The sequence below is a fragment of the Ambystoma mexicanum genome, chromosome 5p (assembly GCF_040938575.1).
Source record: "Ambystoma mexicanum isolate Mex_15411 chromosome 5p, UKY_AmexF1_1, whole genome shotgun sequence".
Lineage (NCBI taxonomy): Eukaryota > Metazoa > Chordata > Amphibia > Caudata > Ambystomatidae > Ambystoma > Ambystoma mexicanum.
In genome coordinates this window covers 1,146,062,330-1,146,084,741 of record NC_090930.1, presented here as the reverse complement: position 1 = coordinate 1,146,084,741, position 22,412 = coordinate 1,146,062,330, and the positions used below count along the sequence as shown (strand labels likewise).

The 22,412-nt window shown below is 44.2% G+C and overlaps 1 protein-coding gene across 2 annotated transcripts in view; it reads left to right on the top strand.

The window, feature by feature from the left end:
• The window catches only part of DROSHA (drosha ribonuclease III), a 1,388,683-nt gene that overhangs the window by 275,599 nt on the left and 1,090,672 nt on the right, over nucleotides 1-22,412 (top strand). For both annotated transcript variants that reach the window (XM_069613610.1, XM_069613611.1), the window contains exon 4: nucleotides 4,940-5,147. In XM_069613610.1, coding sequence (XP_069469711.1) covers nucleotides 4,940-5,147 — 208 coding nt within the window. The remainder of the gene's footprint in view (nucleotides 1-4,939; nucleotides 5,148-22,412) is intronic.

Below are 22,412 nucleotides of genomic sequence, written 5' to 3'. Positions count from 1 at the left end.
ATATCAACATCTCCCGCTCACTCCCCATCACTCTAAGTAAACACTGCTGGTTTCACACCCCCCAGCCAGGCGTTCACCTCAGGCCTAACGCAGCCACACTCGGTCTGGATAAATCCTGCCAGAGCGAACACATACTCCTGATCTCTCAACCACCACACCTACCGCTAAGAAGCAGCTACCACACAAATTCCGCACCAGCTGCACACATACCTGGTGCGCACACGCACCTTTGGACTCCCTCTACTGACCTGAACTTCGGTTCCCAAGGGCGTTCAACCTACCAGCGCCTTCAGACCATACCAATGGTATATAAGGCGCTATATAAATGCAAAATAACATAACATAACATATAGCGCACAGACAGCCCAGGGGCATTGTGGCACTGTTACTTGTAAGGAAAACTTAGTTACAATGGGTACAGGTTGTGCCTTGGGTTACAGTGAGGCAGTGACCTGTGATCAGATATAGGTGGTGTCATACCACGTAATGCATCATACATGACATTCATGAGGGCTAGGCCATATGTTTGTTAGATGAACAGGGTCGTTTTCAAGGCTTTCCAAAAGGCGGCCAGTGAGGGTTCAGAGCGCAGGGAGCTAGGGAGGGTGTTCCAGTGTACGGCAGCGAGGTACGGGAAGCTGGAGCCCCCTGCTCTGGCTCTTTTTACCCTGGGTACTGAGAGCATGCTGGCATAGGGTGACCTAGTGGGTCTTGCGGAGGAGACCGGGTGGATCCTCTGGGAAAGGTACATTCGGGCGGCAAGATGGACACATTTGTGGGTGATGCTTAGCGCTTTGAATGAGATCCTTTCCTTTATGGGGAGCCAGTGGGATGCTTTTCTGGCAGCGGTGATGTGCTCTCTCTTGGCAATGCCTTGTGCAGCACGCAGGGCACTGTTCTGTATTACTTGGAGCTTCTCAAGATTTTTCTTGGAGGTCCCCAGGAAGAGAATATTGCAGTAATCAAGCCGCAAGCCAGTTATGGCCCTGGCTATGTTAGTGCATGTTTCTTTTGACAGATAAGGTCTGATTGCGTTAAGGAGTTTTGCATGGTAAGCAGCAGAGGAGGCGATGGCGTTTACTTGTCTGGTCATGGATAGGTTGGAGTCTAAGTAGACGCCTAGTGTTTTTACTGTGTCTAGTACTGGGATCCTGATTGAGTCAATAGTGAAGTGACTAAACTGTGCGTCAAGTTTCTTGATGGTGTCAGGGGAGCCTACGAGTAGGAGCTCAGTTTTGTCGGGAGTTAAGGCAGAGGCCGTTGATGGCCATCCACATTTGGATTGTGTTGTAAATGTTGTTGAGGGTAGCAGAGTTCGTGTCATAGTCGCCTGTCAGAGTGAGAAGGATCTGTGTATCGGCGTAGTTGGTGTAAGAGATGCCCATGGCGTCAAGGATGAGGAAGAGGGGGCGGGTGAAGATGTTATAGAGGGTGGGGGAGAGGCAGGAGCCTTGGGGCACCCCACATAGCATGATGGAGGGTGATGCCGTGGCTAGGTCAGAAAAGACCTGCATGGTCCTGCCTTGGAGGAAGGAGGTGATCCATGTGGTGGCTTCTTGAGAGAAGTTGGCTGTGGAGGAGAGGTGGTGGCAGAGGATGTCGTGGTCTACAAGATCAAAGGCTGCCGACAGATCCAGGAGAAGGAGCAGGACAGGTTTGCGTCGTCCATTTGGTTTTTGAGGTCGAGTAGGGCAGTCTCTGTCCCGTGCCTGGGGCGAAAGCCGGATTGTCTCAGTCCAAGGAGGTTCTGTTCTTCAAGGAAGTGCTGGACCTGCAGGTAGGCTGCTTTGTCTAGAATCTTGAGGAGGAAAGGGACAGTGGTGATGGGGCGGTAGTTATTAGGGGAGGTGGGGTCAAGTGTGGGTTTCTTTCAGGGGTCGGACCCATGCTTCCTTGAGGCATGCAGGGACTCTCCCTGTGGTGAAGGAGGCGTTGACGAAGGCTGTTAGGAAAGGCGCCAGGGTGTCAGCGCAGTCTTTGATGATGGAGGCAGGACAGGGGTCGCCATTGCAATTGGAGGGTTTTATGTTTTTCATGATGTTGATCATGTCTTTTTCTTGGATGGTTTTAAACGAGAAGGTGGGTGGGGCCTCTGTGGGTGAGGGGGGCGGTGGTGGCGCTGAGGGTGTAATGTGGGTGGAAAGTGTTAGTTTGGTGTTCACGATTTTGGCTTGGCGGGTGCTGATCTTATTGCGCGTGGCTGTTTGGATGTTACACCATTCTTTATCCTTGGTGAAGTTTTGGGGGGTGGGTGTGGGGGTCTCAAGTTCCCTGAATATGGCAAACATTTCCTTGGTGTTCGATTTGGCCTCCGTGATTCTATCTTCAAAAGATTTAGCTTTGGCTTTAATGATGACTTTCTTGAAATTTGCAAGGGATTTGAAGTTGAGATTGTCTTTATCATCCCGGGATGTTTGCCAAAGAGCTAATGCTGCTTGTTTGTCGATGCGTAGTTTTAGAAGGTCTTGGGTGAACCACGCATTAGCGTGTCTAGTGGGTTTGGTTTTGCGAGGTTTAAGTGGGGCGATGGTATTGATTGCTGCCGTGATGGCAGTATCGTAGTTTTTGGCCAGGGTTTCTGGGTCATTGGGGAATGGGGCTCTGAAGGCAGGTCCCTGTAAGAAGGGAAAGAGTGTTTCTTTGGTCAGTTGACGGGCACTCCTTGTAAGGGCTGGAGGTAAGGGTAGAGGGGAGTGGGAAGTGGTTGTCGTGGTGGGGATGTTGAAGGTGGTGCTCAGACCATGGGGTGGGGGTGTTGCCTGTGACTGTGAGGGGACAATTGCGGTGGGCGATCCAGTCTAGTGATCTGCCTAGGGCGTGTGTGGGGTTAGTGATGGTGTTGACGAATCCTAGGGTGGCTAGGGCTGTGTCAAGGGCTGTGTCAAGAGCTTTGGCCGCGGGGTCTTTGGCGTCATTCAGGCCAAGGCTGATGTCTCCAAGGAAAATGGCTTTAGAAGACTTTTTAAGGTTGTCCGCCAGGAGGTGGGTGATGGAGGCCTGGAAGTCTCCTAAGGGTCCTGGTGGTCGATAGATGAGGTGTAGGGTGATGGTGCATTGGTGAGAGATGGTGAGTTTCAATTGAAGGTAGTCGCTGTTATTGTTAATAGTTTTGTCTGCCTTTCTGATGGTGATCGAGTCTTTGGCTATGAGTGCGACACCGCCTCCAGTGGTCAGGCGATCTTGTCTCGTGATGGCATAGCCAGGTGGGAGAGCGACGGATAGGGCGGGGCCTGAGGCTTCGTGTAGCCAAGTTTCAGTGACCATTAGAAGATCTAAATCTAGGGTGGTAATGAGGTCGTGGATGTCTAGCGCGTGCGCATTGATGGATTGGGCGTTGATGAGGGCACATTTGATGTGCGGTTCAGGGGTGACATTGATGGTTGAGGGTGGCACATCCGAACCAGTGGGGTGCGCATTTTCTGGGGTCATAGACACAGTTAAAGTGGCATTTGCATCATTAGGTAGCATGGCAGTGGTAGAAGAATTGTAGATTGCAGTAATTACATTCAGACCAGTGGGGGGCATATTTTCTGGGGTCATAGACACAGTTAAAGTGGCATTTGCATCATTAGGTAGCATGGCAGTGGTAGAAGAATTGCAGATTGCGGTAATTACATTCAGACCAGTGGGGGGCATATTTTCTAGAGTCATAGACACAGATAAAGTGGCATTTGCATCATTAGGTAGCATGGCAGTGGTAGAAGAATTGCAGGTTGTAGGGATTACATTCAGTCGTGTGAGTGACACGTTATCATGAGTTTTAGACATTGTATCCAATACAAATGGGTCAAGGCGATGCTTAATTAGTGGGCTCGGTTTCGTTGTGTGGCTAAATCTATAGGATTTATGCAGTACTGAGGAAGGAGCCTTTAGGTTAGTGTCAGATTTCATGGTTCTTGACTGTAGGCGTGTATTGCGTGCACTTGTGGGGATGGGTAGAGCGAGCATTACGCTCGGGAGAGTACGTGTGCGTAAACGCTGTTGCCTTTTTGCAAGTGAATTGAGTAGTTCAGGAGTGCGGGACTCCTTACCTTGTGATTCCTGCAGGATTCCACGGCGAACGGCAGACTGCGAGCAGCGAAGAGCTGCTAAGAGGAGCGCTGGCCTTTTTCTGCTGCCTTCTTCTCCCGGCTTCGCCTCACGGCACCCTCTACCTCCATTTAAGGCAGGAGGGGCAGGCAAGTCGGGGGAACAAATCAGCATCCGGGCCTGCGGGCCTGTGACTTTCGCGGGCTGCAGGGACGCTCCTGGAGTCAGGTGGATGGCGGCGGCCATTTTAGGAGCCGCGTGGCTCGCGGCAGGCAGATGGTGAAAAGCTGATCCAAAAGAAAGGAGATCAGCTGTTGTGGCCTCCGCTCTCAGATGCGCTCGCAGTGGGTTTGTCCATGCCAGACCCATGCTGGAGAACAGTTACAGGTAAGTAACTTGTTTCTTACTCTCTATTTGCAATCGTTAAACCAAACTCATTGTCATATAATTTTCATTGTGGACAATGTTTTATCACAGCCAATTAGTTGGTTGAAAAGAGGATTGAATATATTTAATCCATCTCATTTATCGCATTATTTGACTAGTGCCTTTGCACCCATACCAAAAACCACAAGCATTTTTCGATAGAATAGGCTTTAATGTATCTTTTCATTTTTAATTTGAATTCCTAGTTTATAATGTATTAACCAATTTTAGTTTTTGCTGCATTGTTTTTTTTTTTTTTTTGGGGTACATTTCTTAATGCATGGATTCTAGTTTCTTTTTCCTAAATAGTTTTCCTTTATGGGATGCCACTTGTTTACTTTTATCATGGGTAGTATAAACTTTGTGGATGCTAAACGTGAACATTTGCAGTCCCCCTTTCTAATGATGGTGTACTGCTGTATTTTTAATTTGATCCTATTTTGAATGTATGTAACAAGTGTTTCATCTCTTGCTGTGGCAAAAGCCCATCTCCTGGCCGGATCAGAAAAAGAGCTCGACTGGAATATGGTGTCTATGGGAGACGCAGCTACAGTAACGAAAAGTTCCCTGCCATCAAAGCCTCCGCGGAAACTCTCCCTGAGAACGATGAGAATGAAGAGTTTCGGAGATCAGTGCGTGTCCACTGTACTATTCCAGAGAATTACTACTCCAAAGAGCCAATGGACCAAGTGGTATGTAATGCATTTTAATCTTGTAAGCTCTCGGTATACAACATTGAAAAAGGGTCACTAACTCTATGAAAAGTGTTCCAGGTGAGAAATCATAAATGTACATCATTAGAGAGGTCTAGCATGTACTGACCATAGTGTGGTGTAGCTCCGCTTGTGTCAAATAGAACCGTTTAATTTGTTTTTTTTTATTTTAAAAAAATTCTAATGGCTGCTGCCTATATTTCATGTGCACACAATTTGTTCAATGCAAACGGTTGCTGCAAACAGTGATTTAAAAAAAACAAACAATAGAAAATTAATCAGTTTGCCAAAGATGGCCAAATAAATTATTTTATCAGTCATTGGTATCTTTCAAAGGGGAAACCTTGAATGCGATGTTTTAAGAGACAAAAATATGCATAACAAGCTCCAAATGGTGCAGTTAATTTATATAGAAAAGCATTATTATCCACTTTAAAACCTGAAATAAAGCAGTTTTATGGTTTTGGCTAATGGATATGCCAACAGTTCTGATCACTTACTGGTATTTTCAAGGTTCTTTGTACTTATTCATCAATGATACCCGAGCTGTGGGTGCTCCAAGGTAATAGCAATAATCTCCTCGCTGGGGGTGGGCGGGCCTTGCTGATTCAGGTAATGCCCTGGGACCCATAGTTACAGGCCCGAGCGTAGCTATTATCCAAGAACGCAAATCTCACTAAAAGCCTGCCTCACCCACACCTATTTGTTAATGCTTTGTCCTAGTTGTGCTTTCTTGATGCTTCTGTCTGCCCTTCAGAACGTTTGACAAAAATTCTGTACTTGATTTGCATCTACTCATATTTAGGCTTTTTCCATCCAGAAATTTTCTACAATTGTTTTATTCTCCATTTCAAGGTCTTCCACCTGGCAATATAACAATTCTATTTGGTGTTGTGCCATACCATTTCAGAATGTAGGAGGAAGCTACAATCGGGCGTTTTATTAAACATTCTTTCAGAATCCATTTCCAACAAAGATCTTGTTACTGCCACCATGAGCTACAAAGTTCAGGGAAACCAATAAGGGAGGACCCATTTTCTACACCGCACCCATGCTTGGAACAAACCCCTGGTGTAGTATCCTGCAGAACACAGACTAAAAATCTGCTTGTTAACTAGCAATTGTCTGAATTATGATGTTCCCTTTATTTTCGCCTCCCCCTGTGAGATTTGGTCTTGTGATCTGTACAAACTACGAATGATACAACAAAGCATATACATCAATGCTCCAAGACAGAGAACATGTATAAAATGAGCTTGTAATGCCATTTTTACTTCAAGTATAAACTTGTCATCTCTGGGGCCTTGTATGTATTTATTTGTATTGCGCACCCAACCCTTAGGTTTCTAGGCGGTTTTCTTAGTTACATGAGTTACATATTACATATAGTTAAGACAGTGCAGAGTTGAATATAATCCAACAGTTGTATATATTACATAATTACACACAGTAAGGGTGATACGAGAAAGTATGATACATCACACAACTTTTAGGTGTGTAGGCACTTTCATACAGTTACATGTGTGTTAGAGTGCAAACAGTTGAGACAATGCAGGAAATAGATAAAAGTTACATATGTTGCATAATTCTGTAAAGTTAGGCTAGTACACAAATTAATAAAATTACACAGGAAATGTACAGAGAAGGCAATTACTAGAGCGGGCACATTCTTACAGTTCCTGTGAAGTAAGCCATATTTTTAAATTTTTTCTGAAGTTTGAGAAGGATGGTTCTAATCTTAAGGTTACAGGCAGTGTGTTCTGAAGTTTGAACCTCGGGGATATTGAGACAGTGTTGTTGAGATGATCTGTTTGGGCGGTCTGAGAGGTTACGTATGAATTTGTCACTCAAGTATTTCGATGCCTGGTTGGAAAGACATTTGTGGGTGAGTAAGAGCGTTTTAAACACAATTCTTTGGTTGATTGAAGGCCAATGTACACTACGTCTCAACTCAGAGATGTGGTGGGATCTAGGGAAGTTCAGTGCATACCTAAGTCTGTTATTTTGTAATGTTTGCAACTTTTTTGGATTCCATTGGTTGGTTCCTAAGTAGAGGGCATTACAATAGTCTCTTTTGAATAAGTCAAGAGCCTTGGCTACAGTAATGTATTTAGCAGTACATTAGAAAGGTCAGCAAGCATTAATTTGCAGGTGTAGGGTGTAGTCGAGGCTGTCACGTTAACTTGTCTAGTCGTGTTAATGAGGAGTCCAGGTACATGCCTAATGTTTTTACCGCCTTAGACATTTTAATGTTGTTGCCGTCAATGTTGAATGAGTCGAACTGTTGGTCATATCTGTTGAGTTTAATTTGGGATCCTTTAAGGAGAAGCTCTGTCATGCCAATGTTAAGATAGTCCTTGTTTCGCCATCCAAGTTTGTATGATCAAGTAAATGTCATTCAGAAGTTTAGAGTCGATATTAGTCACCAGTGATGGGTATACGAATGTGTCTCAACCGCAAAGTTGGTATAGAAGACCCCCAATTGATCTAGGTCATCGGAAAAGGGGCTTAGTAAAAATATTGTAAAGCGTATGGGATACGCACGAGCCCTGAGGGACACCACATGTGACTTGGAGTGGGTTCTGCAGACGCAGTAGGTGAGAACACTCTTGTTTTCTATTATCCAGGAATGACTGGATCCCGGCGGTAGCTTGGTCCGAGAAATGTGCTGCAGTCGTAAGGTGGTTGCATACGACTTTGTGATCTACTAAGTCGAAAGCATCTGATAGGTCAAGTAGCAGTAGGAGGGCTAAGTTTCCTTTTTCTCTTATGTTGTCCATTTGTGTCTTCAAATCTATCAGGGCTGTTTCTGTACCATGTCTAGGTCTGAAGACAGATTGTCGGAATCCCAGGAGGTTATTACTTTCCAGGTGTTCCTGAATCTGAAGGTAAGTGGCTCTGTCAAGAATTTTCAATAGGAACGGGACTCTGGTGATTGGTCTATAAAGTTAGTGGTGATGTTAGGCTAGAGGGTGGTTTTCTTTAATAGGGGAAGGACCAAGGCGTCTTTCAGTTTAGTCAGTACTGTACTAGTTTCTAACGAGGCATTGATTATTGAAGTGATAAAAGGTGCTAACTCCTTTGCTCTCTCTTTAATAATTGATGCAGAACAGATGTCCCCCTGGCATCTTGAAGGTTTCAAGTTTGTAATTATGCCCTCGACGTCCTTAGTGGAGAGAGGTGAAAACTTGACTATCTTGTGGAGGATAGGACAAGGTACTGGAGGCAGGATTTGAGATGGGCTAGTGGTAAGACAACATTTCTTTGCCTTTACTTTAGCTTGTAGGAGCTCAATTTTATCTAGTAAGGCTTTCTGTATTCTGGTGCACCATGATGAGTCTTTAGTGCCACGTTCAGGTGGGGGAGTGGGTGACTGCAGCTCTTGAAGAATGCTGAATAATTCTGTGGTACTTGGCTTTCGAGATTCTATCATTGTAGATGCCATCAATAAGACAAAGTGGTATTTATGTAGATTGAAGAGGCCTTTAGGAAATTGTCTTGTTTGGTTTGGTATGGTAGGCTGATTTTTCCAGAGTTTCTGCTATTCTTTTGTTTTTGTGCAACGTTCTGAATTGCAGGTTAAACCAGGTATTTGTCAGCATGAGGTTTGGCCTTCCGCAGTTGGTGCTATTGTATTGATGGCATCACGCAGTGTCATTGTAAAGATAAACTAGAATGGACGGATCATTAGTAGGGATTGGGAGGTTGATGATGGGTTGTACTAGGGGGAAGTAGTGCCTGTGCTGTTAAGTTGCATATGTACCTGGTAAGTGTAGGAGCAATCGGGATACCTTGGTTAGGTGAGTAACCGTCCTGGATGGTAAATAGGATAATATGATGATCAGTTCAGGCACAAGGAGAATTGGAGAGGATGTTGATATCGCAGTTGATGTCTGCGATCCAATCTAGTGTTCTTCCTTAGTTATGAGTAGGTTGAGAGATGCGGCGAGTAAAGCCCAGTTCTGTTTTGCTATTGGCAACCACTAAGGCATTATCTTCTTTAGGCTCATGTAGTCCTAGGTTAAAGTCTCCTAGCAGTATGACTTGAGACCCTGGTTTAGTGTTTGCAGTGAGGAGTGATATAATGTCTTCCTCCAAGGAGAATACCGGTCCTGGATGATCTGTGTATATAAGGTGAATAGTTGTAGTGTGGGAAGCCTTGATGGGTAACTTCATGGATAGCAATTCACCAGAGGGGATTGATTGGCTAGGAACCGGTCTTAGCTTTAGTGACGTTTTAGCAATAATGGCGACACCGCCACCTTTGGCTGATACTGTCTAGTCTGATAATGGTGTACTCGTCGGGTATAGCGAGTGAGAGTAGTGGCCCAGATGCAGGGTGAAGCCAAGTTCCAGTTATGACTAGGAAGTCCAGGTTGTTAGGTATAAGGTCAGCAATATCTAATGTGTGAGCAGTCAGGGATTTGGCATTTTCGAGCGCCCCATTGATAAGTGGGGGGGGGGGAAAGGGGAGAGACTTTTTTTATAGCAGTGGTATGGTACGTATGTGATTCTACAGTATGATGGGTTGTCATTTTTCAGCCTTGTTGGTGCAGCTTTGTTAGTTATTTTCAACATTAGTTTGTGGAAGTCTAGTTGTCAAGGATCTAGAGCCTCATCTAGTGTACCTAATTTCATTTGGACATGGTTGGCAATAGGTCTGGTAGCAAAAAGCTTGATCGATTGGGCTGGTGTGAGTGGCTGGGTGTCACTAGGCATACTTTGAGCAGTATAGTTCAGTTTGGTAACCTTTTGGAGTAGCAAAGGTAGAAAAGAGGTTGGAGTGATACTATCTGGTAGTGTGGTGGCTATAGATAAGGAAATGCTAGATGTCATGGGTGAAGTGTGTTGAGTATTATTGCTGGCCTAGCAGAAGTAATTATTTCCATTTGCATAGGAGGTTGCAATATATAAAGCCATGATGAGTAGAGATAACAAGCTAATTGTATTTGAAGAACTTGTGATACTTATGGCATGCATGGCTAGGCTGGTGGTAACAAGTTATACCTGGGTCATAGGAAGCTAAATGATGTTTTATGTGGGCTGAATCTAACACAAACTAAATCTAGTGTTGCACAACTAGGCATTAGATGAGTCCTTCTATAAGCTTAGGGATTGACATTCATGCGCAAGTTAATGATGTGTAAATCAGTTATAAGATGACCCAGGTCAAGTGGGCAACTGGTATATGTGGAGCCCAATGCCCTATAATATTGATCACAAAAATGGGAATGAACAGGGCAATCGCGTAAAGGAGGTAGTGGAATTCATAAAGGCCTTCCCCTGTGTGCCCTCATTGTTTTACTTTTTCGTATTGGAGCAGTGCCATCTTTCGTGAAAGTGATTGTGAAACATACATTAAGGGATTTTACCAAAGTACTGACTGTGACAGAACTTTATTTTGCCTGAACTACCCAAAGGTCTGGTAGCAATGGACGAGCAGCCAAGCTTAGTCTAAGGAGTGAGAACAGCGGCATTAGGTACACAGAATTCATGGCACACTCCTTGTTTCAAGGAAACACTTATACAGTGTTAAGTTATTTAAAAATAAGGTATTTATTTATATACACAAAGACCATTGTTATACTTCCAAGTAGAAAAACGTATATCCACAGTAAGAGCACATGCAATGTACTTGGCACAGGTAAACCATAGACATTCATAGGGAAATATGTTCAGAATAACTTTTAGAGTAAAATATCACATAAAACCACATGAAACATACATGCAAAATGTTCCAAACTTATAACTTTGTATCCATCCGTTCATACGAGTCTAACCCGATCTGGTTTGAGTTTCTCAATATTCAGAGGGGTCACTGGGCCACCAGTAACCACGGGTTAGGCAGAAAAGGTGGGAAAAGCAAAGTATAGTGTTGAGAGTTGTGGGATCACCCTGGATGATTCACTGCAGTTAAGTAACAGTTGGTTTCACAATCTCAGGGCGGTTATGATGACCCCCTGAAGGATTGCCCCAAGGACTGATGTCCCATAGCTGGTGGCTTTCATGCTAGAGCACAAACAGTTGTCCCCTCCCAATGTAACTCTATGGAGACCTGGAGGGGTGCAAAATGTAAGCTATCTGCAGTCCCCAGACTCTCATGATAAAGCAAGCAGGCTCCAGGTAAGTTTACCTGGAGATGGACAGTACCTTCAAGCTTAGAAGCAGTTGCTGAACCATGGTTCCAGCGGTGAGGCGACAGCAGACCCGAGTCACATGTTTCTGTCTTGGCGACAGAAGAAGGGGACTTAAGTGGATCTGGCGACAACTCTCTTGCAGACAGATGCCCAACAAAGGATCTTCTTGGTTCTGGCTTGTTGGCACCGTTTTCAGGCTCGGAGCGACAATTGTTCCGATGGTCAACTCTTCTGTTTCTCGGCCCTTGCCTCTCTCTGGTGAGGGGACTTTCTGGACCTGGCTGGAGTTGCAGGCTTAGACAGATGCCCATAGAGTTTGAGGCAATACTGTGCTTGCGGGGAGACTGCAGTTATGCTGCACAGGTCCCAGGGTATTGGTTCATTGCAGGCAGTGGAGGTCCCAGATCTTCCAGGGTTGGCGCTAACTGTTGCTCGTGTCGACTGGTTAGGCCCACCAGTTTGTGAGGAAGTCGTCCTCTTGATCTTCCTTGTCGCTTGGAAGTTGGGCAGCACTGGTTTCTCCCGCTCTGCCGGTCGTTTGAAGTTGCTGGCGGTGTCCTTCGTCCTCTTCAGCTACTTCTGTTGTGGTTGACTGTTTCAGCTCCAGGTTCTTAGAATGTATCCAGGAACACTGGCAGAGTCCACCAATCAAGACTTGAGCACCATTCAAACCTGGGTGAGTGGGTGGTTGTCTAATCTACACGGCCAGCCTCCCAGTCTGAACTGGTTTTAGTCAGATACGTTTTAGTGAGGACGGGGCGTTTTGGTCCGCTGCCCCACTTCTGTCTTGCCAGTCACTCATGGAAGCTTTTGTAGGCTTTCCTTGGGAAGCCTGCCAAAGGCAATGGGACTACAGAATCCTCTTCCACCCAAACATAAGAGGGACCCAGAAAGTAGATGTCATGTTCAGGGCATAGGAAAGTAAAACCACCATTTTGGGTAAATGGTGTCCCTTGTCTCCCCTACCGCAGCTGAAAAGACGGCCTACAACAAAAATCCACAAAAGGTAGTGCATTAGGTACCCTGCCAGCAGCCTGAACAGAGGGTTTGTCACAGTAACCAAAACATTACTGGAGAGGCGAGAAAAGGGATACAATGCCTCCTCTCTGCACTCCACATATGGTAGGGTGTGCTGCTCTCACAAAATAACAGGTAGGATAAAAAGGATCCCCCTGCCCTGGTAACTAAAAGAGTTGGTGTTAGGGAGAATTCTCATACAAGTGCTAATTCCCTTCACCTTAGAGACCCCCAGCAACTTTTCTGGATTTTGAGGATTTTCTTAACCTGGAGAGTGAGTATTTTTCCCCACTCTCTCATGTATTTTGATGTGTGTTTTACTCTTGTTCGTTGAGTTCCTCAGTGCAGTGACACAGGAAAGCCGCCTAGGCTGTCCCAAGGTTTAAGCACCTTCTGTGGGATAAACTACTGTTTCCCAGATAATGTAAAGTTAAATTGGCTTTACTAGACTTTTTAAATTCGTAGACCCAGCACACCCTATCTTCCAATAGAGTGCTGGAGGGGTTACCTAGTTTGCCCTATGTCTAGAAACACATCTAGTAGTCAAATGCTACTATTTCCTATCGAAATGGCTGATGGCAGAGGTTTTACAACGAGCTACCATGACGTTTCCAGACCGTGAACACCGGTAGCTAAAAATCACAGGCGCCATGTTTTTCAAGATTGCACCTGAGCCCCTTTGTTTAAACAGGTCCCGGTCTTCTTTTCTCGCCATTTCTTTTTGGAAAGGTCCTTCTAGAGTTTCTCTGCGTGCCAAACCAGGTTTGGTCCCTTTGTTCCTACGCTGTTGGTGGGCTTCAGGACTGAAGACCGCCTCTGGCGTCTGAGTGTCTCGGGTGGGCAGGAAGTGAGGGAGGTGCCCGAAGTACTCCCTGTGCTTAGTCTCCTTGGAGACCCAAATGCACTCTGGTGTGATTGACTCACTGACTGGCAAGGACAGCCAGCCCGCTGGGTGAGTGGCAGCTAGGCTGGAATGAATGGAAGAAAACTGAGGCGAGTCTCTTGGCTTGGAAGTCGACCACTGCAATGAAAGAACCGAAGACGAGCTGGAAGAGGACAGCTGCTGCAACTCCTGGAACGTTGGTTTGCCCGGTGAAGCCCTGCTGTAGGTCCGAATCGCCAGGTTCATCTCGACAGAGAAGCCCTTCAAGGACGACTTCTTCCTTTGAGTTGGTAGGACCAATCAACTCGTAAGCCACCTAAACACCATTCTCAGAGCTGGTTGTATTTTCCTCAGAGTGCTGCAGGAAACCGAATAGCCAGGGAAAAGGACACCAGTTTTGTGTGCTTGAAGACCGATACCGGCATCAAAGAATTGCGAGTTTGCCAGCTTTTTGACCAGTCCCTGTGCAGTGCAGGAGTCCCCCGACGTCCTCTCTTGTCGCCACGACTGAGGCTCAGGAACAGCGATATCTGCATTAACTGCCATGAACAGAAGTCTTCAGCTGCATCTTTTTCTTCAAAATAAGGTTCTATGAAAACCTGACCGAGAGAACTTACCTCTCACTGCGAAAGTGTGTACAACTTTGGCAACTTGCAGGCTTAGTCAGCTTGTGACCCGACATATGAACTTTTCTTCTGTGAACTGCTTCTGAGAACCGTGGCAAAGACTTTTCCGTTTAAATACCAGAACCGTTTTTACCTATAGAAGACACTAGTCCATTGAATTTGGCCTACTTATTGCATTGAATCAACTCCTCTGGTGAACTCAAACTATTTGCACTGTTTTAAAGTAACTCTATTATTCATTTTATTAACTAATGCCTTTTTGCTCCTACTTCAAATGCTCTGAATGCCATTTTGCTCCTACTTCAAAGTAGTTTCAATGTTTCAGAACCGGTTAGTGTGAAGTACTGTAGTATATTTTTGTGTGATATTGGTTGCCTCCTTTTAGTTAATGTTTTCTAACTTTCTCTGTAATAAATTAAATAAATTAATAAGTGTTTTACCAAGAAACCTTGACTATAAGTGTCTGAGTACTTGTAATTATAGACCTCTGTGTAACTCTTACAAGCTCACATTCTGTCTTGAGATAAGCTTGGCTGCTCAGCTTGCTACCAAAAACTTTGTGGTACAGACTTATACCAAAGTTTGGTTTTGCTTACACCTGTAGTCCTAGTTGTGTGTAGTGGGCCCAGAAGGTACTGCATACACAGTTAGTTGGGGAAAATAAAGAAACAAAGTTCCCAGCAACTCTGCACAGAAACTGCTGTGTGCTGCTTTAGGAAACTGTGGATGTCAAAAAGTTGGAAGAAAGCATGACTCCGAACACATATCTCAAAGTGGTAAAAAATGTTCCATATACCAGAGTAAAAAGAGGGCATGAGTGGGGGGGAAAAAGGTTTCCTCTCACTCAGGAGAATTGGCAGAAACTCCAGTTGTCAAGCAAAACAGTGCTTGGGAATTCCCAACGAGTTTATATTTCACACAAAGAAATCTGTCCTAACAGGTACCCATTTCTTTTTGCCTTAAGTGCTGTTGCGACTATGCAATTTCTGTTAAACACAGTGTATGGAAGAGGTGCTGACCTCCTTTTCCCCACAATTTGGAAAAATGTTTTTTAAAAATCAAGGGTGGATGTTGGGGACAAAGGGGGAGCGATAACTGCTAGTTTGTGGTGTGGAAGCAATGCCTTCCCCAGTGGGGGACAGTTTTCATTGGTAAACTGTCTGTGTATTTACTAGTGAGACAAGTTGAAGTATTTCCTACTTCAGAATGTATACAGATGATTGTGAATTAAAGGTTCCAAGTTTCCAATACAGTTCTTTAGCAGTGTTAGGATTTCCAGATTACATTGATGGCACAGGGCAAGTAATGCTCATTTCCCCAGATTAGGAGAGCAAGTGTTTTACAAATGCGCCTCTGTTCTGCACACTTGCATTCTAGTTTGTGCATTGCACTATGCACAGCCCTCAAATGCATGCAACTTTTTGATGTACAAGAGCCTCTCTAGTGTTGTGGCGGCAAAGAAGGAGCACATCATTCTCTCCGCTATTTGAAAAAGGCCCCCGACAGGCTTGGGTGGAACTATTCCATGCACCATGTTTTCGATGTCCATGAAAGATTCAAGCCGATGTTACCACTTTAACACAACATTCTTAGAATAGCTAACGTTTAGACATGTTCTTACTGTTAATTGGTGAAAGACCAGTGTTTCAATGGTGACGCTTCTGTTTTAGTCAAACATTTAGCCTGTAAAGGAATACCTTGGATCTACTGTCAAAGTAAAAATCAAGAGTGGGGTTGGAGCATAAAATCTTGCTTTGTATATGGTCTGCTTTATCTAGCACCATCATATATATTTTGAGTTGCTTAGAATAGGATGGTAGCGAGCTCTGCTTCCTCCCACACAAGAGTTGATATGAATAGACCATATTTAAAGAAGTGTGCTAATATTTTGTATAAATACGTTGCTATGACCAGAATATCGTTTTTGCAAAGGTTTAAGTTTTAAGTACAGTGGGCATGCTCTACTATAGCTCCTAGATCTTAAACTACATCCTCTGCAATAACTTTCTCAAAATTCAAATTTAGAAAGCCTCTGCTTTACCCCCTCATGTTTGATGATTAACCCTCTGTACCCACCCACAGTAAGCCCCCGTGTGGTGCAGCAAATCACGCTTGGGTGTGATTCACTGGAATTTAGAAGGATCGCAGATACAGCCTCCACCACCCTCTGAATTTAGTATGTTTTCTGATACGTATGCATACGTTCCCTTTCCCTCTTTGGTTTAATTGAAGCAGTTTGAATAGCCCCTCAGTATTTATGCACTTGCATATTATGCAGTTTCTCATCCTTGTGAAGTCATTTTGACTAGTAGTTGGGGTCCTATAATGGAGCCTGAGGGAGGGTAATTGTGCACTCTTTAACATCATGCCTGGCTTCAAACGTGCCCATGTTGGTTCAGGAGTTTTTTTAAAAACTAATTTATTAGCCTCAATCCCTGTTTACATTATCTTTTGGACTTCTCAAAAACCCCATTCCTTGATTTAGCGCACTATATACTGTGGCCACATTGACCCACTGAACAGAATTTCTTCATAAATGAGCTGCACTTCAGCAGGAACAGCAAAATGGCTGTGCTGGCTCCAGTAAGCACCATTGCACCAAAACTGTGTTTTGCAGCAACAAAAAGTTGGCTGCATCATCTATCCAAGCACATATTGGGCAGGATGGAACAAGGGGGCACAGTGAGGGAGCTTGCCAATGTGTTCTTACATATACGAAAGAAATGGAGTGACAAAGCAGCGCTGCTTTGCTGCCCGCCCAAAGTCCCCATTGAAAAGGGGGTATTTTACTTTAAAATGATGCTGCTCTGACACTTTTTTTGTTCTGTTCTTCCTCAAACTACTGTTAGTAATAAGGCCCTGCAATGCCCATTCATATCCCATTGTGCTTCAGCAAAACCGAGCATGACCCCTGAATGACAGGCTCTGTCAAACCAAATCTGAGAGAAATCAACAAACAGCATTTTCCGCCGCGTGGGAAAAAGCTTCACTTTTAAGTTAAAAAGTGTCAAGGATCAGTAATTCAAAGAAACTCCAGCTCTAAGCTGTGTCAATTTCAGTTCATAAGTGGTTCAAATAAACTGCTGCCTAAAAGAAAATAACTATAGCTGCTAAACAGTGTGGGAATCAAGATGGAAAGTTATAACCGAATTTGAAAGCAAAGAACTAGCAACTTGCACCACATATGTAAAAATGGGCTTTGCAAACTAAAAGAGAAAAATGCTTGTTTGAGAGTACTATGTTGAACAAAAACTTGTTCTTGCCTAACAATGTGAAAGGGGATTGTACTGTGAAAATACAATGTATGAAATGGTTCTATTCTGCAGGTTTTCTTCCAATTCCGAGCAAAAATAAATGGAATTAAATCAAACTTCAGTGTCTGCATGGGGGGGAGGAATCAGCCCAAGACAGGTTTCTGCTGAGAGGATAACAGAAACAAAAGGGCCCCTCTCAGATACTAGGACCGCAGTGATAGTTACTAGATTGGACAGAATCTTGTCTGGGCTGAACCCTGTGACAATAGAACTTCCACGACACGGATGTGCGAAGTGGATAAGGGGCAATAAACCTTCAATGAAGCTGGGAAAACCCCACCCTCCCTCTGGGGGAAGTGACAGTTGGTGGTAGCTGAAAAGAAAAAAAATGAGTTGGTGTAGGACAAAGGATGGCCACTTGTTTCAAAAGACTATTTTATTAAGAAACTTTAAAGACTTTTACCTTTGCAGCAGGACTTTGCAAAAATATAAAAATGTAGTTTGTGATTTGTGTGGCTTTCAAATATGAGGTCTTGGCTGTCAGTAGCATGTATGGGAAACGAACGCCAGAATAATGTGAATCATGGGGAAAGGAAACATGATGGAATGCTAAAAATTAAGTGAAATAAGCCCCATGATAGTATGTACGCACGTGTAAAGTCACAGAATTGTAAGCTGAACATTTCACGCTGAAAATGACCAAAGATTATTAAACATACAAAACAATGTCTCACAGATTGCTGAGTTGGACTGCAATGTCTGCACAAAATATGTAACCTGTTTATGTAATTTGCTAAGAGATTTCAACTTTATAAATGTACCATTTGTGGCAAAATCAGATTTTAGCTAAAGTAACTGTGGGAGGTTTTTGAACATTGTAAAACTCACTTCATAAATCTGACATCCTGCCCTTGAAATCCAACCAGCTGAGAGCGAGGCGGGGACTAGCACCCTGACCAATCATGTGGGTTAGAGGTGTGTTTAGCTAAGCCTGCCCAGTCATATACTTCTATGATGTCACTATGCATTATAAATAAGAGTCCATGACAGGACTCTAGACAGACACTCTTCCTGAAGTTCCCGCACTGCGTTCCTGATCTGCTCCCATCTTGCTGATTCCAACTACAAGGCCAAAGCATTGCTGGCCCTACTCAGAGCCCACTGCAAAACCTAAGCATAGCTGATTCCTATCCCAGCAAGGGCATTGATCCAGAATCAACCCACTAAACTCCCATTAAACGGGGGAAAGCTGTGGTACCGTTTGCATCCTGAAATCAGACTGGCTTGCTGCCCACTAACTGCTTGCCCACTAAGTGCATTCAGCGGTACCTGTGCCATCCAGTGACCCGAATTGCCCAGCTGTTCGCTACCTGGTGACCAGATCTTGCCCAGCTGACTTTTGGCAGGCGCGCTGCCGTGTGGTGACTGTGAGTATAGTCCCCAACACAGACACACATAGCCTATTATGTCTTGCCTTTGTCCTTTTTCCACTCTCTAAGTTGTCATATTTATGCCCTGGTAACTTGTTGAAACTGTTAGAATTCTCCTCGTATCCTGTCCTTAATGTTTAAGTGCTAGCGCCATCTCATTCAATTTCAAATGGTGTAAATTATAAGCCCTTAGTTATATTTGGTGTAATCAAATTAATTTCCATATATTTTATTGTTGGGGTTGAGCACTGGGGTGACAAGGTTGACCTTGCGAATCAACCTTGGAGTTTACTGTGTTCCTCTTTAACAATATAGTCGAGATAATTTAGCGCAAGTTACATTTTCCTTTCTTTCAAAACCGATTTTCTCACTTTGAAAAAAACGACCCTCTCTACCTTCCAAATCTCTCAATTCACCAGCTAGAAACCTATTTTCACCTTTATATTGTCCCTGTGATATAGATTTATTCCCCAGCCCAAGAACTGCACTCCAAATCATAGTACTTCAGCCGTTTTAATTAAAAACCGTTTGGGTAATTTAAAGCGGGAATTGAGAAAATTGCAAGTTTTCCAACGTGCCATTTGGCTGCAGCATGCGCTAAACTTTCCTCTCATTTTCGAATTGTATGCCTTTTGCTGACCCATTGCCTTGTGATTGCCAGTGATATAACATACCTGCTATTGTGATAAAACATATTTATATTATAATTTAACCACACAATGAATTATTTGTAAAATGTCAGTGTTATTTTAGGCCTTTGCTAAGGGTTTAAAATGTTTGCCTATTATTCTGTGAAGGAAGGTCGGATTGTGATTTTATTTTCTCCCTCTTATTCCTGACTACCTGCTGCTTCTTTCCATACACTCAGAATTAGATTTATAGGTTGAGGGAACATTACAGCGGGAAACCTTAACTTGGGTGGCATCTTTCCTAAAATCATAAAGTGCTCCTTCAATTGTGCAGTGCATATGTTCTTGGAGAAGGTTAATTAAGTGCATTGCTTACATTTCTATTGTAATCATCACCCCATTGGTGATTGCTGCCCCATATTAAAATTGTCTGATTTTAAAAATAAATAAATATTGGATTTCGCTAACCGGCCTGGTTCATGGTCCATTGTGACCCGTGGTATTTGAAAAAGGGAGTTTGATGCGAGTTGTGTACCATCTCAAATTGAATTTGCATAGAATAAAGAAAAAGGCATCTCAGTGCTGTGCTACATACTAGGCTGTGACCAAGGTGTCGCCCGATTGAAATCCTTAACAATACATAGACTGGGTGTGCCACTGTTTGAATACTTGGCACAATGATATCTAATTTGAAGGCATCTCTATTCTGTAATGTGTTCTGTGAGATGGTGAAGTTGCTCTGTCTGCCAATTCAATATGTGCACATATTGCACTTCAGGCACAATGCAGTGCCTAAGAAATATCTTTACATTGTTCTATTGAAGTTAAAACAGTGTAAAAATAACACTGCAACCAAGATTAGAGACTGTTAAAAGTAGAAAAGAACTAGCTATTAAATGGTTAATCTAACATGTAATGGACTAATGTATTTAAATACTCTTACATTTTTATATTCCTAAACTAAGGTGTTGGTGTGGCTTAATGCACATCAACATTACTATATTACCTTTTAGAGGCACGAGGGACTGTGATAAAACTAGTGAACTGACACTTGTCCTCCTAGCATGACATCCTACACTGTGCGTACAGGTATTATTTGGATTCCCTACTACTAATTTGTCCCAGGGTAGTACTTTGTAAAATACATATGTTCAGTTTGCTTTTGCTTTCCGAAATAAGGGTGATATTAAGAGTTCATTCAAAAGACAAGTTGGTATCTTAATTAGGCTAGCCGTCATTTATTTGCAAGCGTTCGTGATCTTGTGACCACGTCTTCAGGTCGAGATCAAACCAAGTTTTCTAAAAAGCGGAACAATTTAGCCTGCCTCTTCTGGGATTCCTTATTTCCTGTCTGTGTTCCTGATTTGCTGATTTTCATGGAGAGGTCTGCACTTCTGAGGTTGACCGAGAAACTTGCAGGGTGAATGTCACATTAGCACATGGGGTGGGGGGTGGCCAGTTAATCATGTTGCTCGGATCGCAGGCTGAATCCCACAATCCAAGTCTGCGTTCTGAGCAACCTGAGAGCTGCTCTTACTCGCTCTGACATTTCCCTAACCTTCCCTCTGATCTTGATTCCTTCCTGCCCCACCTCCTGACCCCACTTACCGGATTGCTTTGGTGGCATCACCTCTGCTCCAGCCTGCAGAGCCGCTGTGGAAATGGAAGAGAGGCTCTGCATGGAGCCCCAACTTGCATCTCCATGGTGGCCATCTTAAGTATTTTGTTAGAATGAACGGGGCACTCCCATTTGTTACAACAAAATACATTGCTGTTAGCACCCCAGGTTTCCCGATTTAAAACTCAAGGTGCTAATAGCAGCAGCAAAGAAAGTGGCTGGTGGGCCAATCGGGTGGCCTGGCCACCTGGCCCATCGTTAAGGCCCTTCCTTTGCTTGGTCTGTAACTTGGGCTCTGGGCCGTTACCACACTGCCGGATCTAGCCTGGGTCTTATTGCTTAAATATGAACCATGAGGTAGGGTAAGAGAGGCACTGTTGAGCCGCTCTCAAGAAGGAATGGGTTTGTCGGATAAGGTGGATGCAATCCTGTTAAAAAGGCTGGTCGCTCAGAGGCACAGCCAGTTGTATGTCCATTGGAGTCTGCCTGCTATTTCTATCTGTGCTTAAGCTACCAGTGGGAGGAAATGTCAGTTGTGCATTAGACAATGCATTCTTAAGTATAACCACGCTGCACATGCCATTTCCAGTCATATTTTCTAAGAGGCTGATTAGGTTGGGACTGCGCAAGTCATTTGACAGTCCAATCCCTTTGCAAGATCAGTGGTGGCACAATTTTCCACATATGTGGCTTGTAAGGAAGGGGGCACAAGCAATAGTATTGTTAGTCCTTTCACTCATGAAGTCCCTTTTCATGTGCTGTACACTAGCAGCCCATGGTCAACAGTGCTTTAAGCACCCCATTTTGGTACCATGCTTCTCTGTGGAATCGTGTGGGACAGCTTTAATTGAGTTTTAGCTTCAGCAGGAGCTCTCGGGCCCCTCATGGCCTTGCAGGGCGCATTCCTTCTAAGATACAAATTCTAACAGTAGGAGACAATGGAAGATTTGAGTCTCTGTGGGTTTTGCCTTCATTACAATCCAATTCCAGGCACGGAGTGGCTGCTGTGGCTATAGTGCGGCGCTAGCCCTTAATTTTAACATGGCTGCTATTTTCTAAGACAGTGTCTCTCTCCCAGCACAAACTACAGCGCGTATGCTATGGTGGCCTTGGGCCCACCCCTTTGGCTACCTGAAGTCATTCATATCCATATTAGTCGCCCAGTGTTACCGTGTGGTGGACATTGGGATACCAATACAGTTTTAAGCCCTGTTCCTGGCTATTTGTTTGGGCCACCCCTTTGTCTGTGGGGACCACAAAGCAGGCCTAAAATAGACGCTGCACTGATGTGGCTTCATTCTGACTCTGGCCCTAAACCCTTGAGTGCTTTAAACTCGCCTACACTGATTCTTCTTCTGCTGCAGACAAGCCCAATGCCTAACCTCTGTGTTCGAACATGGTTGTGATGTTTCCTGGCGCCATCCTCGTTGGTTAGTTGGCAACGTGGATGTGGGTGTGTACCTTCACACCTGGTATATCATCTGGCATAGGCCAGCCCCCACGTGAGTATGTTTGTGTGGAGTGCAAGGGTCTAGGAGTAAAAGACGGACACAAAAGTGGCATGTTGATTGGCAAAGACTTTAACAACCAAAAATTGGGACATTGGAGGAAAACCAAACTAGCCCCATCTCTTAAGAGGGGTTTCCCTGT